The sequence below is a fragment of the Rhinoderma darwinii genome, chromosome 4 (assembly GCF_050947455.1).
Source record: "Rhinoderma darwinii isolate aRhiDar2 chromosome 4, aRhiDar2.hap1, whole genome shotgun sequence".
Lineage (NCBI taxonomy): Eukaryota > Metazoa > Chordata > Amphibia > Anura > Rhinodermatidae > Rhinoderma > Rhinoderma darwinii.
This window is the reverse complement of record NC_134690.1, coordinates 254,180,591-254,200,572: the sequence shown is the minus strand read 5'-3', so window position 1 is coordinate 254,200,572 and position 19,982 is coordinate 254,180,591. Positions and strand designations below refer to the sequence as shown.

At 39.1% G+C, this 19,982-nt stretch overlaps 1 protein-coding gene across 1 annotated transcript; it reads left to right on the top strand.

The window, feature by feature from the left end:
* Positions 1 to 231: 231 nt before the first annotated feature.
* On the top strand, positions 232 to 9,443 carry GJA1 (gap junction protein alpha 1). Its single transcript, XM_075862401.1, has 2 exons — positions 232 to 377; positions 5,519 to 9,443. The coding sequence occupies exon 2, from the start codon at positions 5,535 to 5,537 to the stop codon at positions 6,669 to 6,671; it is 1,137 nt and encodes a 378-aa protein (XP_075718516.1). The 5' UTR covers positions 232 to 377; positions 5,519 to 5,534; the 3' UTR covers positions 6,672 to 9,443.
* Positions 9,444 to 19,982: the final 10,539 nt, after the last annotated feature.

The following is a 19,982-nucleotide window of genomic DNA, read 5'->3' as shown; positions in this document are numbered from 1 at the left end:
TGAAAGTTTTCAAGAAGCACAAACAATTCAAAGACTGAAAAAAGTTAAGAATTGTACATAATCACAATGAGGATTTTGTCTTAAACGTCAGTTTTCCAATAAAACTTCTTAAAATTTGTCTTCATTTTCCTTACTCTCTCTCTCTCTCTCCTCCCTTCTCAGTCTTTCCACCCTGAAGGCGGAGTTGGGGATTGCAAACTTTTTAAAAGCCTTGAAAGAGTGTCTCAGCTGGAAAAAAAAAGTTCAGCAACTTCTGTAGGAGAAGGAAGTCTGCAGTGAGCAACAGGCTTTTAAACTTTAAAAAGACACGCAGTCATTTGTTCACTTTCCTTCCAAGAGCTCCCTGGAGTTTGTTTTCATCTGGTTGGATCTAAAAGGTATTGTGGTCGTTTTTCTTTATTTTTTCATTTACTTATTTGTACAATATCGGACCTATACTATATTTATATTGTGTTTTATATATGAACTATATGTATACCTGAATAGCAAATATTTTGTTTGATAACCATTCCAAAGTAGTTCACACGGAAACATTTACAGTACAGTATATCAAGGATCTGATTGCATAATACTGCTGCTTACATTCTTTAGGATCTTTCATAAAAACTGGGCAAAATGTGCCAGTCCAGTTTAATGAATACAATGGGATTAAAGAGATTTATCTATATATGTTCATAGTGATGCCTCAAAACTACTACTCAGATCTTATATGTGTAAAAATCTATCTATCTATCTATCTATCTATCTATCTATCTATCTATCTATCTATCTATCTATCTATCTATCTATCTATCTATCTATCTATCTATCTATCTATCTCATATCTATCTATCTATCTATCTATCTATCTATCTATCTATCTATCTATCTATCTATCTATCTATCTATCTATCTATCTATCTATCTATCTATCTATCTCATATCTATCTATCTATCTATCTATCTATCTATCTATCTATCTATCTATCTATCTATCTATCTATCTATCTATCTATCTATCTATCTATCTATCTATCTAATCTTTCTCATCTATCTATCTATCTATCTATCTATCTATCTATCTATCTATCTATCTATCTATCTATCTATCTATCTATCTATCTATCTATCTATCTATCTATCTATCTATCTAATATCTATCTATCTCATATCTATCTCATATCTATCTATCTCATATCTATCTATCTATCTATCTATCTATCTATCTATCTATCTATCTATCTATCTATCTATCTATCTATCTATCTATCTATCTATCTATCTATCTGTCTATCTGTCTATCTGTCATCATCTATCCATCTATCTAGATAAATGTAGCTGAAACTTTTGTCTTGAATGCTAAGTAACAGCCATTCATATAGTGGTATGTAGGGCACTCTCTTTGCCAGTTGGACTGTGTTCTTAGCTCTTTGTAGTCTATGATCAACTATAACACTGTGCCAACTACTGCTGGTGCTGGAAATAACATAGCTAATAACAAAACAAAATATACATGCCTTAATTAAATACATGATCTGTTTTTCCAAAAACAAAAAGGTGCTTTTACTTTTTTTTTTTTTACTGTAAGTTAACATAATCTTTTCCATAGATGTAAGCACTATATGAATGGTACCATGCCATGCATTATATAGCTGCTTAAAATATGCCATGTTGATATACAGATGTAGCAATATTTAACTTGACTAACATGTTAAATACACAGTGGCAAGAAATGTTCATTTTACTTTTTCAATGTGTCGTTTTCAAAGGCTTACGTGATAAGTTATCACACTGCAGCAAGTTATCAGAGTCACAATAAGGCCTCATGCACACGACCGTAGTGTTTTTCTGGTCCGCAAATTCCAGGACCGTGTTCCGTGAAATGTCATCCGCAGTTCATCCGTATGTCCTCCGCAGTTCATCCGTATGTAATCCGCAAAATGCGGATGAAAAATAAAAAGCCTAGGTAAAACATGATGACGACAGAACTCATTCCCGGTCGTCGCCTAGCAACACTTCCGCAAATCCGCAAAACTGCGGATGACACACGGCGGTGTATCCGCAATTTCCACGGGCCCATTGACTTCTATTGGCATGTCCGCACCGCATTTGCGGCCCATAATAGGACATGTCCGTAGTTTCTGCGGCACGGATGTGCGGACATGCGGAGAGCCGTGAAAACACGGATAGTGTGTATGGGCCCATAGAAATGAATGGGTCCGCAATTTACCCGTGGATTTGCGGTTGAATTGCGGACGCAAAAACACGGTCGTGTGCATGAGGCCTAAGGATTGCTACATCTGTACATTAACTGGCTATGAGACAATTCACTTTTACTCATTATATGACTGTGCAGGTTGCATCATAACGGTCTGTGCTCCATTTTATTTTTGATAATTTAGTAGCATTTCCAGAAGTGCAAGATTAAATGTTACTATGAAACGTCTCATTTTTAAGATGAAACGTGGGAATAGTGTACAGGTGTAGCAGAGTTCAATTTGGCGCGGTAGATTTACCTGCAGCCCAATGCAAAACCCCAGTCAACACATTGTTATATAGCTAGGAGTTATGCTAAATGACAAACTCAGCTCAGCTGCATCTGAAAACCTAATTTGTGCAACATCTGCGTTAGTTTGTATTGACTAAATCTCATTGGTAAATCACAAGTCTTCATTTTTAGGTTAATATTTCAATCAAATAGCTCTCAAGCCTAAAATCAGTATCACAGAGAGAAACTGTTACTTTACCCACATTGTATTTTCTGCCAAGTATTAGACTCAACCAGCTTAAAAATGAGGGCAAAAACAGAAGTTTATATTTTAATGCCATGAAGCAGCTTGTCAAGAAGCAAAACACAATGATCCAGGTTTTCAGCTGCCTGTAGTGAGAATTTGCTGGAATTTCCATACTTGTGTGTTCAGACACTAATTGTTGGTAATCCTGCTGAGTAAGATTTTGCAGTTATTAAGCCTATTGTATAGTGGCGCTCATGCCCACATTTCTCTCCTCTCCTAGGTTTATAAAAGGGGAAAGGAAAAGCAACTGCTTCTTCCTCTGGTCTTCATGTACAAATGACAGCACTTCTGTTCTGTGCGCTTCACCATTGCAACATCTGTTTAGAATACTTTGCTTTCCACTACTTAGAATATTTTCCTTACTGTCTCTATCAATTCCTCTACGCAATAGTAAATGAAAATATAGTAATTTCCATATAGTTTCAGAATATCTATCTATCTATCTATCTATCTATCTATCTATCTATCTATCTATCTATCTATCTATCTATCTATCTATCTATCTATCTATCTATCTATCTATCATCTATCTATCTATCTATCTATCTATCTATCTATCTATCTATCTATCTATCTATCTATCTATCTATCTATCTATCTATCATCTACGTATTAAGCTTTTTATCCCACAGTGAAGTATGAGATCAATCTACATTTGTGGGTGTAAATTAGAAATCATTCTGATGTTTTAACTAGCAGAAAATGCATCTGACTTGCCTTAATCTGATTGTAGTTCGCTGACAGTTATCTGAGGGAAGACATTATTTTGGAAATAGGAGAGGTTTCATTTCCTCAGATTGGGAAATAATTTTACTGCAAAGAATGCTCCAATTCTAAGGCTAGATTCACACATTGCATATTTGTTGCAGATGTTGGTACTGATTTTTCAGCCAAAGCCAGTGGATCCAGGAGAATGGAGAAACATCAAAGTTTTCCTTTATATTTCCCATTCCATTTAAAACCACTTCTGGCTTTGGCTCAAAAATCGGCATCAATAGCTCCAAAAATATGTGATGTGTGAATCCAGCCTAATCTATCTAGAAAGTCCACCATCCAGCAGCACCAGTCAGAGGTACAGGTGGGTCCGCGTCCCAAGAGCCCGATCACGGCTCCCAAATTCCTCAATATTCGTCCAATAAGAGACAGCACTCCAAATAGTGGTGAAAAAACTGCTTTTTATTAGCCCCTGTGCGACGTTTCGGCTCTTTACATGGAGCCTTTCTCAAGCCAAGGGCTTGAGAAAGGCTCCATGTAAAGAGCCGAAACGTCGCACAGGGGCTAATAAAAAGCCGTTTTTTCACCACTATTTGGAGTGCTCTCTCTTATTGGACGAATATCTATCTATCTATCTATCTATCTATCTATCTATCTATCTATCTATCTATCTATCTATCTATCATCTATCATCATCTGTCGATTTATTTATCTTTCTATCTATCATCATTTGTCTATCACGCAGTGATATACGTGGCAGTGTTGGAAAACAGCAACAAAATAATTAGTTCAATCTGATATTGGACAGGCTTATGGCTTGCATTCATATATCTGTCATGCATCATCTTTACTTTGTATTTTTCACTGAAGACATACATCGGCTTTTAAAAGATGTAATTTCTCATTACCTCATTTTTCTAGTTTTATGTGACTAAAGCTTAACGACAAAATGTTATGCAACATTCTAACATATTTTGTATTTCAATTCCCTGACGTTTTTAAGACATTTGCTGTCAGTGGATGGAAACCTGAAGACCTTCAGCTAACAGTTTGCTACTATTGTATCCAATCCAGGCGATCCTCCATGAGCTAAACAGCCTGTACTCCAGGATTTTACCATCAGGACAGGGAATTGTGTATCAAATGTATTTAGTTGACAGTTAATTGTCTAGATTGACTATAAATATAGCAAACTAGCCACTTTGAGAAGTATAAGGTCCACACATTGTCTATTATTATAAAGTAGGAGCATCCTATAATATAGTCTAGACAGATCATTCCTTAAAGAAAATATCTGTATTGAAATATTTTTACATATTAGCTTTTTCATGAAATCAAACTAGATAGTAATTGCTTTTATTAGAATTGCTTAGCTTTACCAATTGCATATCATATTCTACCTTTTTATAGGTCTCAATATGTATGGAAGTTCCATATCTTTAATATATTTTAATAAATAGTAACACCAGAGAAGTTTCAGTTTCCAAATATGGTTGTTCATATAATGACTACACATTTTACTTATTCCAGTGAAAGTTCTCTGACTGTGCTGGATGTTCGTGTGATCATTTTGAGTCATATGATAGTTGATCTCTAGGTTAAGAATTGCCTCACTAACCATCTGCTAAATATGAAATACAGGATTTTTATTTTCTTCACACAAATTAATTGTAAGATTTCTCCCCTTGAAAACAAAATGCATTATTAGTTTGCCCATTTAATTTTACATGGCTGTTTACTATATATAAAAGACTATCACAATAAGCTATACATAAATTCTGCTTTATTGCTTAAACTTTACATTATTGTATTATTACTTTTATCTCTTTTCAATAAGGGTGAAAATAGTGTCAGGTCATTAAGAAACCGATATATACCTCAGATAGTGCTGGTTGTAGAAGCCTTTTATATACCAATTTATGCTCAAAATATTGGTTTTCTGGAAATTTGTCTACAATTCCAACTATGGAGCCAAATGTTGCCTGATTTTTGATAAAGGTCTAATGGCAAATTTATATTTTATTCTGTAGGTCACAACTTTGAAGAATGGGTGACTGGAGTGCCTTAGGAAGACTCCTTGACAAAGTCCAGGCCTATTCCACTGCTGGAGGAAAAGTGTGGTTGTCCGTATTATTCATTTTCCGCATCCTTCTATTAGGGACAGCAGTAGAGTCTGCATGGGGAGACGAACAGTCGGCATTTGTTTGTAACACTCAACAGCCTGGTTGTGAAAATGTGTGCTATGACAAGTCATTTCCAATTTCCCACATACGATTCTGGGTTCTCCAAATTATATTTGTCTCAACACCCACTCTTCTATACTTGGCTCATGTGTTTTACTTAATGCGTAAGGAAGAGAAATTGAACAGGAAAGAGGAAGAACTTAAGATGGTTCAAAATGATGGAGGCAATGTGAATATGTACCTCAAGCAAATTGAAATAAAGAAATTCAAATATGGTCTGGAAGAACATGGGAAGGTTAAAATGCGTGGTGGCTTACTTCGTACCTATGTTGTCAGCATCTTATTCAAATCATTTTTTGAAGTTGGTTTCATTGTCATCCAATGGCACCTCTATGGGTTCAGCCTAAGTGCTATTTACACTTGCAAAAGAGTACCCTGCCCACATCAGGTTGACTGTTTTCTTTCTCGCCCCACTGAGAAAACCATTTTTATTTGGTTTATGCTGGTGGTGTCCCTCGTATCTCTGGGACTAAATATCATTGAGTTGTTTTATGTTATTTTCAAACATTTCAAAGATGGCATTAAAGGTAAGAAAGATCCTTATTCTACCACAGGTGATACAAATCCAACAAAGGACTGTGGCTCTCCCAAATATGCTTATTTTAATGGTTGTTCTTCGCCAACTGCACCTATGTCACCACCAGGTTACAAGCTTGTTACTGCAGATAGAAACCCTTCCTCCTGCCGTAATTACAACAAGCAAGCAAGTGAACAGAACTGGGCTAACTATAGTGCAGAACAAAATAGAATGGGCCAAGCTGGAAGCACTATTTCAAACACTCATGTACAGCCATTCGATTTTCCTGATGAACACCAAAATGGCAAGAAAATGGCACCAGGACATGAAATGCAGCCTCTCAGTATACTGGACCATAGACCTTCAAGCAGAGCAAGCAGCCATGCAAGCAGCAGACCCAGGCCTGATGACCTGGAGATCTAGTTTTCTTTCTATATGCTATAGGAGGCTAATTTTTTATTTCCAAGGTGGAGGAGGTACTTCACAGTCTCAAAGGAGAAATTTAACAGACTTCTAGACTTTGTAAAGTTACTTTTTTTCATGATGTGGGAGGTACATATTGATATTTAAGTTACTGATTGTATCTTTTATTTCAACAAACTAGAATAACATACAAGGAGACATCAAACTATTACCCATGTGATCAATGGTATTGTATAACTGATGGTGGACCCTATTCTACTTACACTAAGAGGAATTTCTTAAATCATAGTTTGACTCTCTGGAACAGTTTGGAGTTTATTCTGAAGACTATGCTGAAGAATTCAGTCGATAGCAGCGGTCCACAATAAGGGTGTTTTTGTATAGTGGAGAAGGCTTTAGTTTCCATGGTTTATTCCGTTTTTCTAAACACATTTGAATCTTAAGAAGAAGGTAGGTTAAATTCAAACAGCATATTAAATTGATATGACCCATGGTAGGCATTAGTAATGCGGAGATTTCATTATGGCAGGAAACATTACTTTTGGATCATATACCATGGGTTACCTTCATGACCACTATGTTGAACTGTTAAGAATATTATACTACAGATTAAGGTTCATATGGTATTTCTCATCAATTTCTGCAGCCGTCACTTTAGTTTTAGCCATCACTGTGAGCAAGTTATCAACAGTAGTTTGACTACCCATGTATTTGTAGCTATTATACTGAACTTAAATTTGAACTTATGTCCTTACAAAAATAATAATGTAATGTTTGCAATATAGAAATTGTTTATGAATAAATTATACTCCTGTCTGGTGAAAAACGTAAACTTAAACTGTAACTTATGTAGCTGATACAACAAATGGATTTAACAAAAATTTGAATGTTTTCTTTTCCGGATGTACTTCCTGTAATGTGTTTCCCAGATAAGTCCCAATAAGCAAGTTATCTACAATATAAGACTTTAGTTTGAATTTTTCATGATTTCCTGTTATATTTTATGACGTGTTCCCTTTGACGCTTTCTCCAAGTGTTACAATTAAATTGAGCAGAGTGACCATCGTCAGGGACAATAAATAAATGCATATATCAACGTGTGCAGCTAATAAAATGTGGCCAAAGTATAAGCAGGACAGAAATTAGGTACGTGAAATGGTAATGGATGAAATGCTTTTGAAAACCTATTCTAGTTGCAATATTCAGAGATTAAGACACATATACTTGTTGTTTAATATAAATGTTCAAATCACCTGTGTATCATGGGTCTCAAAATAGTTGTAACTTCGCCAATGAAACCAGGACCCCCAGGTAGCACTGCCTTTAATAAGAAAGAGTATGCGACCCCTGACATATCGTTTCAGAGACTAACAGATGCTCATTCTGGGAATCATTAGGAGACTTGATTTTATCACAAGAAATAAAAAAAAATTTAGTGTTTACAAGAGTACTGTGACTTCAAAGCACATACCTGTAGTTCTTATTTCTTTTTTTTTTTTATCCAGAACAATAGTTTTCTGTGTATTCTATGAACGGTGCACTTGATCAGCATATGATATTGTTATTAGAGATATTTGTTTTCTTTCTTTTTTAAGCAAGAAAAATAGATTTATTGCATAAATGATTTCATGTTTTAAGTTGTAATCAAAGAAGCTTGAACGATAGTGATAATGTAGTACTGTAAAATACTTTATTTGTTTGCTTAGAGCTGGAATATGGTCTAATATAGCTGCACGGGCTGTAATAAGAGGAGAAATGTACCACTTTCTAGAATCCCAAAGAATATCTCACAATGGCAAGAACATGGAATATTCCAAAACTTTTCTCCTTTATTTTGTCATTACTTAAAGGGGCATCTTTTGCACAGCTTTGGACAAATGCCGTTTTAAGGCATGTTTACCTTCTGATAATTTACCTCCCCATTATAGCCTGAAAGCTTCATACAGACTGGGTATTTAATCCCATCTATTTAACTATTAAGATTCCATTTCATACGTAGACATTATGGCTCGGGATCTGTGATTGACAGATTGTAGGGTTTTTCCTTCCCTTGACCATATACTTACGGGGAAAGTCATTTCCTGCAAGGTAACGACCCCAGTTATATTCACTTACATAGACTCTGCTTGAAATCTACAGTATTACTTATAGGCTTCTTCTCAATTGATAATACTGCACATACAAGCGTACATTTCTATGAACAATGTGGAAACACAGAGTGAAATATATTAAGAACGGGCATCTAGGAAGAAATACATTTCTGCCTGAAGAGCCCACTTTTGTGAATTGTTTTGTAATTATGTACTGTACTCTAGGTTTCATTACTCTAAAGAGACTCATTTTGTATGTTTAATTATGATCTGGTTGCTTCAACCATTTGTAATGTTTGCACTTGGGATATGTTTAGAATGCAAGAGTCTGGAAATATACTTGTTCATTAATACACCTCTGGCTAATTTATTTTAAACACCATAACTGTTAAATTCGCTGAGTGCTCAATTTTGCAGCACCAGGGGTTAAACATCTCTACTTAGTATTCACCGTGCCATTATCTTCATCCAGAAATAAAGATCAAGATAGGATGTATGTAGTATGTATGACTATTAATATTTGAAAAAGAAAACGTTATCTACCGGACGCAAGAGTAATTGTAATTGATATTTTCCATAAACTACTGTTAGGTTTAGCTTTGTTGCATGTATGCATTCATGGTTCATCAGCACATGGTTTTCAAGTGCCTAATTTAGACAATAAAGTTCTACTTTAGTAATACATTTTGTTGAGTTGTTTTTCTTGTGCTTTTCACAAAATGATTTTCATACGTTATAAAAAAAACTTTGTAATACTAAAGCAAAAATATATTTAAAATTGTATACACCCAACATAAGAGGCACGAACACAATTTAAACTTTTACCATATCTTCATTGGAAACAAACAACATAAAATCTTAGGTGACTTGTCTTGATTAACTCCTTCTCACTCCTTGATGTACTAGTGGGTCGAGATAAGTGCATCGTTTGCACTCCATGACCTAATAGAATGTCACGGGAGGATTGGCCATTGCAGATGTCCGCCCAGAACTTACAGGAGCTGTTACAACTGCTGTTTCGTACAGCAGTTGCCGCAACTCCTTCAGCAGGGACCCATTGCGGTGTCCCCACTGATTAACTAATTAGAAGCCGCGTTCAAATGCGATCGCGGCTTCTTAGTAGTTAAACCACCATCGACGTCCCGCTACATGATAGTGCCGATGGTTGCTATGGCAACCGGAGGTCTAACAATGGCCTAACATCTACTGAAGCCTAGTGGGTCCTGACAAAGTCAGGACCCACTATGCTTGCGGTCAGCAAGTAGCTGACAGCTCTAATACACTGGAATACGCATGTGGTGCAGTGTATTAGAATTGCGATCACGGCCTCCTACCTTCAAGTTCCCTAGTGGGACAAAATAAAAAAGTAAAAAAAAGTTTCATAAAAATAAAAAAATACAAGTTTATAAGTAATAAAAGTAAAAATCCCCATTTTTCCCTTATCAGTCCTTTATTATTAAATAAATAAATACATAAACTATACATAATTGGTATAACCGCGTCCGTAACGGCCTGAACTACAAAAGTATTTAGTTATTAATCCCGCTCGGTGAACGACATAAAATAATTATTTGGTCAATTCACCTCCCAAAAATGGAATAAAAAGAGATCAAAAAGTCGCATGTACCTAACGGTACTGATCAAAACTACAGTTCGTTACAGAAAAAAAGTTCTCACACGACTTTATTGATGGAAAAATAAAAAAGTTATGGCTCTTAGAATATTGTAACACAATAAGTAAATGATTTTTTATAAAAAGTATTTTATTGTGCAAACTCAATAAGACAACGATAAACATAGGGTATCGCCACGCAGAACAAAGTGAATGTCATTTATAGCGCACAGTGAGCGCTGTAAACAAAAGGAATAAAAAACAATAGTAGAATTGCTGTTTTTTAGTCACCCCATGAAAAATACAATGAATTCCTCAAGGGGTCTAGTTTCCAAAATGGTGTCACTTTTAAGGGGTTTCCCTGTACTGGTACCTCAGAAGCTCTGCATAAGCGAGATGGCGCCCAGAAACCAATCCAGCAAAATCTACATGCCAAATAGTGCTCCTGCCTTTCTGAGCTCTGCCGTTTGTCCAATAAGCAGTTTAAGACCACATATGGGGTATTGCCGTAATCGAGAGAACTTGCTTTACAAATGTTGGGGGGCTTTTTTGCCTTTATTCCTTGAAAAAAATTAAAAATGTTTACCTTTTATCATAAAAATGTGATTTTCAATTGCACAGCCTAATTCCACAAAATGCAGAAAAAAAACCTGTGGGTTCTAAATGCCCACTATACCCCTAGATAAGTTCCTTGAGGGGTGTAGTTTGCCAAATAGAGCCACTTTTGGGGGGTTTCGACAATTTTGGCACCACAAGACCTCTTCAAACTGGACATGGTGCCTAATAAAAAGGTGGCCTCAAAATCCTCTAGGTGGTCCTTTGCTTCTGCGGCCTGTGCTTCAGTCTATAAGCATGCTAGGGCCACATGTGGGATATTTCTAAAAACTGCAGAATCTGGGCAATGAATATTGAGTTGTGTTTCTCTGGTAAAAACTTCTGTTTTACAGAAAAAAAAATCTGGAATCAAAATTTCTGACAATAAAAAGATATTTCTAAATTTCACCTCTACTTTGCTTTAAGTTTCTGTGAAATGCCTAAAGGGTTAAGAAACTTTCTAAATGCTGTTTTGAATACTTTGAGGGGTCTAGTTTTTTAAATGGGGTGTTTTATGGGGGTTTCTAATATAGAACGTGCTCAAAGCCACTTCAGAACTGAACTGGTACCTAAAAAATAGAGGCTTTTTAAATTTTCTTCAAAATAATATAAAAGAATGTTCAAAAAACAATGTAACTATTTTGTGTGGTATTACTATCTGTCTTACAAGCAGATACATTTAAATTCAGAAAAATTCTATTTTTTCAAAATGTTCTCAAAATGTTGCTATTTTTCACAAATAAACACTGAATATATCGACCAAATTACAACTAACAAAAAGTCCAATGTCTCACAAGAAAACAATCTCAGAATCGCTTGGATAGGTGAAAGCATTCCAGAGTTATTAGCACATAAAGTGACACGTCAGATTTGAAAAATGGGCTCTGAGCCTTAAGGCCCAAACTAGGCTGCGTCCTTAGTTTGGCAGTTTACACTTATTTTGTCTTTGGTGTATATGGAAAAAACTTAATGCAACACAGCGTAACTGTACGTGGTGCTCTGAGCCCGCACCATCGCCAGCAGGTGTGTTTATATTACAATGTGTATATGTGTGTATATTACAGCTGACACTTTGCTTAAACGGCAGGGGACTGAGCTAGCTCCGATGGTGTCAATGGCCTCATGATCTGCCACGTACAAAAGCCCATTAGGCCCCGCCTGGAGGCAGAGCCTAATAGGCTTGCTGACAGCTCTAGTGCATTGCACTACGTGGGTAGTGCAATGTGTTAGAATAAAGATCAGAGGTGATCATTAACCCCTTAGATGCCGTGAGGGTGCGGATTGCTGCTATGGCAACCAGTGGCCTAACAATGGCCTCACGGTCTGCCACGCACAAAAGCCCATTAGGCCCCGTCCAGAAGTGGAGCCTAATAGGCTTGATGTCAGTGAATAACTGACAGATCTAGTGCATTGCACAACGTGGGTAGTACAATGTGTTAGAATAAAGATCAGAGGTGCAGGCCTTCAAGTCCCCTAGTGGGAGAAAAAAAAAGTGAAGAGAAGTTAATATAAATGTACAAAAGTATAAAAACAAAAGATTCAAGTTAACTGCCTTTTTTTCAATAATACGTGTTTTAAAAGCACACATATTTGGTATCACCACGTTCGTAATGACCCAAACTATAATGTTATTTTTCCCGCAAGGTGATCAGCAAAAAAAAAATAAATAAATATAACAATGCCAGAATCATTATTTTTGGTCACCACCACTCCCAAAACAAAGAATAAAAAGTGATCAAAAAGTTGTACCACAAAATAGTACCAATAAAAACTACAACTCGTCCCGCAAACAACAAGCCCTTACACAGCTTTTTTGACTGAAAAATAAAAAAGTTATGTCTCTTAGAATATGATGACACAAAAAATTATTTAAAAAAAATTGTGATTTTATTGTGCAAACGCTGCAAATCATAAAAAAAACGATATACATATGGTATTGTCATAATCGTTTCGACCCGCAGAATAAAGTAAAATGTTATTTATAAAGCAGGGTGATCACTGTAAAAAATTATGAATAAAATTTTTTTTCTGAATTGCTGATTTTTGGTCACCTTTCGTTAAAAAAATGGAATAAAAAGTGATTAAAGAATCGCATGTACCCCAAAATACCACCAATGAAAACTACAGATTATCCTCCAACAAGTTAGCCTAACACTCCGATGGAGAAAAAATAAAAAAGTTCTGGCTCTCAAAATATGGCGACACAAAATTTGCAGAGTGTTCCAAAAGCAGATGAGATTGGGGACTATTTTCCAGTGCGACACTGGCCACATATCTGTGGATTATTTATTTACCACATTATTATACCCTCTTATTATGCCCTAATGTACTCCGAAAAGCTCACATATGCTCCCACATTCTAAACTGAAATACCAGCAAAACCCCATACAGAACAAGTACCAAGCAAAATCTGCTCTCCAAAAGCCAAATGGCGCTCCTACCCTTCTGAACCCTACAGTGTGCCAAAACATCAGTTTACGTCCACATACAGGGCCGGCCTTAGAGGTGTGCGACCTGTGCCATAGCACTGGGCGCATCACTTCAGCAGGCGGAAGGGTGCACTGCTTTTTTCAGAAGCACCCCTGCTTGTTTCTCTCAGTGGCGTCGCTACCGCGGTATAGCGGCTGCTCGCGGCGACACCTGGCATGAGGGTGCCAGTGCCATCCGTCAGGACCGCCCACCCAGGGCAGGTGGCGCCGCTAGCCACATTCAATAGTATCGGTGTCATTAGGACGCAGGTAGTATTGAACACTAGCGTTGGCAACGCTGTGGACGGGGTTTCCGCTTCAGGAGTTGTCCCTGATGTCACTGTCCATATATGGACAGAGACATCAAGTGCTTCATACAGGAGCAGAATCCCCGGCCACACAGGGATTCTGCTCCTTCAGGGAGCTACAGTGGCGCTATGTACAGGAAGAGGGGGGGAGCTATCTACAAGGAGGCTGTCTGGCACTACCTACAAGGGGCTTTCTGACACTACCTACAAGGGGGCTGTGTGGCACTTCTTACAAGGGGGCTGTGTGGCACTACCTACAAGGGGGGTGTGTGGCACAACATACAAGGTGGTGTGTGGCACAACCTACAAGGGGGCTGTGTGGCACTACCTACAAGAGGGCTGTGTGGCACAACCTTCAAGCGGGCTGTGTGGGACTACCTACAAGGGAGCTGTGTGGCACTACCTGCAAGGTGACTGTGAGGCACTACCTACAACGGGTCTGTGTGGCACTTCCTACAAGGGGGCTATGTGGAACTACCTACAAGGGGGCTGTGTGGCACTACCTACAAGGGGGCTCTGTAACACTATCTACAGGTGGCTGTGTGGCACTGCCTACAGGGGGCATTTGTGAGGGGCGGGCTGATGGTCATTTTAGTGAGAGTGGCGGGCTAATGGTCAGTTTACTGTGAGTGGGGGGCTGATGGTCATTTTACTGTGAGTGGTGGGCTGTTGGTCATTTTACTGTGAGTGGGGGGGCTGATGGTCTTCAAGTGGTTTCCACCTCTGACCTCCAGTAGTAATTAATAGGAGGCAGAAAATACCTACGGCGCTTGTTTGGAGTGCTTTTTTGACTGCGTCTTTTGCATTAGCTTCAACGGCTTAAAAAAAACGCAAAAAAACAAAAACAAAACACGTCAAATAACGCTGTCAATTCCTGAAGGAACTTTGGGCAGATTTTTTCTGCCTTACAAAAAATGCTGTGTGAACATACCCTAAGGGCAGATTCAGACGAACGTTGCGTTTTTGCGCGCGCAAACAACGCAGCGTTTTGCGCGCACAAAAACCACTTGACAGCTGCGTGTGTCATCCGTGTATGATGCGCGGCTGCGTGATTTTCGCGCAGCCGCCATCATAGAGATGAGGCTAGTCGACGCCCGTCACTGTCCAAGGTGCTGAAAGAGCTAACTGATCGGCAGTAACTCTTTCAGCACCCTCGACAGTGAATGCCGAACACAATATCGAGAAACCTGTTAAAAAAAAAGAAAAAGTTCGTACTTACCGAGAACTTCCCTCGCGGCCGTTGCCTTGGTTACGCGTCCTTGGTGACGCGCCTCTCTTGACATTGGGCCCCACCTCCCTGGATGACGCGGCAGTCCATGTGACCGCTGCAGCCTGTGCTTGGCCTGTGATTGGCTGGAGCTGTCACTTGGACTGAATTGTCATCCCGGGCGGTCAGACTGGAGGAAGAAGCCGGGAGTTATCGGTAAGTCAGAACTTCTTTTTTTTTTTACAGGTTCATGTATATTGGGATCGGAAGTCACTGTCCATGGTGCTGAAACAGTTTAACTCTTTCAGAACCCTGAACAGTGACTATCTCCTGACGTCGCGTACCGGAAATTTTTTTGCCGGGTTCGGCCAAAACGAGTTCGGCCGAACTCGGTGAAGTTCGGTTCGGTTGTCCGGGTTCGCTCATCTCAAAGACACTCCGTTTGGAAACAGAAAAGCACGTGGTGCTTTTCTGTTTACATTCATCCTTTTGACAGCTGGTGCGCTGTTTCAGTCGGTTCGCACGGAAGTGCTTCCGTGCGACCTGCGTGGTTTTCACGCACCCATTGACTTCAATGGGTGCGTGATGCGCAAAATACGCGGAGATATTGAGCATGTCGCGCTTTTTGCGCAGCTGACAAACGCTGCGCAAAAAGTACGGACTGTCTGTACTGCCCTATAGACTTGTATTGGTCTGTGCGTGGCGCGTGAAAACCACGTGGCCCGCACAGACCCAATACACGTTCGTGTGAATCCCCCCTAATAGTGTAGTGCTTATTTTTAGCTGTCTCCTGTATTTCTGGAAACAATTTTTGGCAGGGGTGCCCTGAGGAATTATATTTTTTTTTTAGTGGTGCCTCCAGTCCGAAAAGGTTTGGAAACTCTGTACTAGGCTACAGGATCACGCCGGCCTACACAAGGATCCCGTCAGCTTCGTCGTGGGAACGGTGCCCAGGAAAGTACAATTCTTTTTTGGATGAGGGCACTGTTTACAAGGGGGGAGGTGGGGGGCTGTATGGCACGATCTACAGATGTAGACATCTTTAACTTGATTCTGATAACTTGCTGCAGCGTGATATCACACTACAAAAGCCATTGAAAAGTCATTGAAAAAGTCAAGATAAGGGATCTAGCCGCTGTTTATTTAATGCGTTAAAAGTCAGGATGAAGATGGCTACATCTGCACAAGGAGGAGGTGGGGGGATGTATGGCACTGTCTACAAGGAGGAGGTGGGGGAGTATGGCACTGTCTACAAGGAAGAGGTGGGGGAGAATGTCACTGTCTACAGGGAGGCTGTATGGCACAATCTACAGGGGGGCACTATCTACATGTGGGGGCTGTGTGTGGCAGCCAGGGGAGGGGGGCATTATACTGTGTGAAGGCCACTAAGCAGACATTATACTGCGTACTGGCACTACAGGGGACAATATACAGTGTGGGGCACTTAGGGGGCATAATACTTGTGGGAACAATTAGAGAACAAAATACTGTGTCCTTGAAGGGGTTATAATATATTATATTTTTAAATATTATTATTATACTGTATGGGAGGCACTAAAGGGGCATTATACTGTGTGGGGGCACTATATATGGCATTATACTGTGGGGGGCATCATACATTTTCTGAGGCATTTTTTTATGATGGGGTGGGGCGCTAAAAGATAATTTTGCACCCAGCGTTATCTATCCTAAGGCCAGCCCTGTACACATGTATGGCATCTCCATACCCGGGGAAACCCACTTAAGGCCTCATTCACACGAGCGTATCCGATTCACGTGCATGAAAAACGCTCGTGAATCGTCTCCGTGTGTGTTGCGTTATGCATCAGTGTGGTTTTCGAGGGACATGCGTTATTCACGCACTTGAAAAGCACATCTTTTTTTTTTAATATTTTCAACTGAATTGATGCTTGAATCACACACCGCACACACATGTGCATCCGTGTAAGGTGTGTGATTTTCACGCACCCATTGACTACAATGGGCGCGTAGGTGCGTGATAACGCACCAATATAGGACTTGCAGTGAATTTCACGCAGCGGATTCTCGCTGCATGAAAGATCATGCATGTGTGAACGGCCCCATTGAAATCAATGGGTCCGTGTGCTGTGCGTTGTTTCAACGCACAGCACACGGACGTGATTTACCCACGTGTGATTGGGGCCTAACAGTTTATGTGATATTTGTATTCAGTGGCACAAACTGGGTACAACATATTATGCATTAAAATGGCATATCAGTGGAGAATTGCAATTTTCACTTTGCACCATCAAGTGCGCATTCATTTATAATGAAAATAAACCGGGTACAACATATTGTGCATTAAAATGGCATATCAGTGGAGAATAGCAATTTTCACTTTGCATCATCAAGTGCGCATTCATTTCTAATGAAAATACACCCGTAAGGTCAAAATGCCTTAAGGGTTGTAGTTTCCAAAATAGGGGCCGCTACTTGGGGGTTTATTTTACTATTTTAACTCAGAGCCCTGCAATTGTGGGCCAATGCTGTGAAAATCACAAAATAGTCCTCAAATGTGCATGGTGCTCTCACTTCTGAGCCTGTAATATGTCCAGGCAAATGATAAATGCCTTGAGGAGTGTAGTTTCTAAAATGGGGTCACTTCTTTGTAGCTTTCACTGTACTGTAGTACCTCAGGGTTTTGCAAATGCGACATGGCGCCCAAAAACCAAATCGGCAAAATCTGTATGCCAAAAAGCGCTCCTGCCTTTCTGAGCCCTGCCGTTTGTCCAAAAAGCAGTTATTGACCACTTACGGATGTAGCCATCTTTATCTTGACTCTGATAACTTGCTACAACGTGATATCACACTACAAAAGCCATTGAAAAGTCATTGAAAAAGTGAAGATAAAAGATCTTGCCACTGTGTATTTAATGTGCTAAAAGTCAAGATAAAATGGCTACATCTGCATGGGGTATTGACGTACTTGGGAGACATTGCTTTACAAATGTTGGTGTGGTTTTCTTCCTTTATCCCTTGTGAAAATTAAAAATATCAAAATTCCAATAAATTCTACAAAAGACCTGTAGGGTCTAAATGCTCACTGTACTCCTACATAAATTCCTTAAGGGGTGTAGTTTCCCAAATGGGGTCACTTTTGGGGGGTTTCTACTGTTTTGGTCCCTCAGGGGCTTTGCAAATGCGACATGACACGAAAACCATTCCACCTAAATTTGAGCTCCAAAAGCCAAATGGTGCTCCTTCCGTTCTAAGTCCTGCCGTGTGTCCAAACAGGAGTTTATGACCATATATGGGGTATTGCTGTAATCGGGAGCAAAAGCTTTTCAAATGTTGGGGTGCTTTTTCTCCTTTATTCCTTATTTCCATGTTTTATCAGAAAAAATTTAATTTTCAATTTCACAACATAATTCCACTAAATTCAGCAAAAACACATTGGGATCAAAATGCTCACTATACCCCTCGATAAATTCCTTAAGGGGTGTAGTTTACCAAATGGGGTCACTTTTTGGGGGTTTCTACTGTTTTGGTCCCTCAGGGGCTTTGCAAATGCGACATGACACGAAAACCATTCCACCTAAATTTGAGCTAAAAAAGCCAAATGGTGCTCCTTCAGTTCTAAGTCCTGCCGTGTGTCCAAACAGGAGTTTATGACCACATATGGGGTATTGCTGTAATCGGGAGAAAAAGCTTTTCAAACGTTGGGGTGCTTTTTCTCCTTTATTCCTTATTTCCATGTTTTATCAGAAAAAATTTAATTTTCAATTTCACAACATAATTCCACTAAATTCAGCAAAAACACTGTGGGATCACAATGCTCACTATACCCGTCGATAAATTCCTTAAGGGGTGTAGTTTACCAAATGTGGTCACTTTTTGGGGGTTTCTACTGTTTTGGTCCCACAGGGGCTTTGCAAGTGTGACATGACAACTATTCCAGCTAAATTTGAGCTCCAAAAGCCAAATAGCGCTCCTTCCATTCTACGCCCCGCCGTGTGTCCAAACAGCCGTTTATTACCACATATGGGGTATTGCCGTGCTCAGAAGACTTTGCTTTACAAATGATGGGGTGTTTTTTCTCCTTTGTCTGTTGTGAAAAAAAAAAAAAAATAGCAAAATCTAAATTTTATTAGAAAAAACATAGATCTTCATTTTCCGCTGAATTTAGAAAAAAACATGTGGAGTCAAAATGCTCACTACACCCCTCTATAAATTCCTTGAGGGCTGTTTTTTCCCAAACGGGGTCACTTTTGGGGAGTTTCCACTGTTTTGGTACCTTAGGGGCTTTGCAAATGCGACATGGCATCCAAAAACGGGTGTCAAAACAGAAGTTTATTACCATATATGGGGTATTTCCATAATCGGGTGAAATTGCTTTTCAAATGTTGAGGTGCTTTATCTTCTTTATGCCTTGTAAAAATTGAAAATGCCTACATTTTATTGGAAAAAAATGTAGGATTTAATTTTCACTGCATAATTCAACTAAATTCAGCGTAAAACCTGTGGGGTCAAAATGCTCACTGTACCCCTTAATAAACTCCTGGAGGGGTGTAGTTTGCCAAATGGTGGCTTTTTGGGGGTGTTTCCACAGTCTTAGCACCTCAAGACGTCTTGAAACTTGACATGATGCCTAAAATACTGCATATTCTAATGAAAAGGAGGCCCAAAATCCACCAGGTGCTCCTTTGCTTCTGAGGTCGGTGTTACAGTCCATTAGCACACGAGGTCCACATTTCTACACCGTGTTCCAAGTTATTATGCACATTGGATTTAAGTGTCATAAACATTTAATTATTAGTTTTTCAATTAAACTCATGGATGGTATTGTGTCTTAGGGCTCATTAGGGATTTAGGGATCATTGTAATCAATCTCAGACACCTGTGCTAATTAGTTTGCCAGGTGTACCCAATCAAAGGAAAACTACTTAAGAAGGACGTTCCACATTATTAAGCAGACCACAGGTATCAAGCAATATGGGAATGAAAAAGGATCTCTCTGCTGCCGAAATGCGTGAAATAGTGCAATACCTTGGACAAGGTATGAAAACATTGG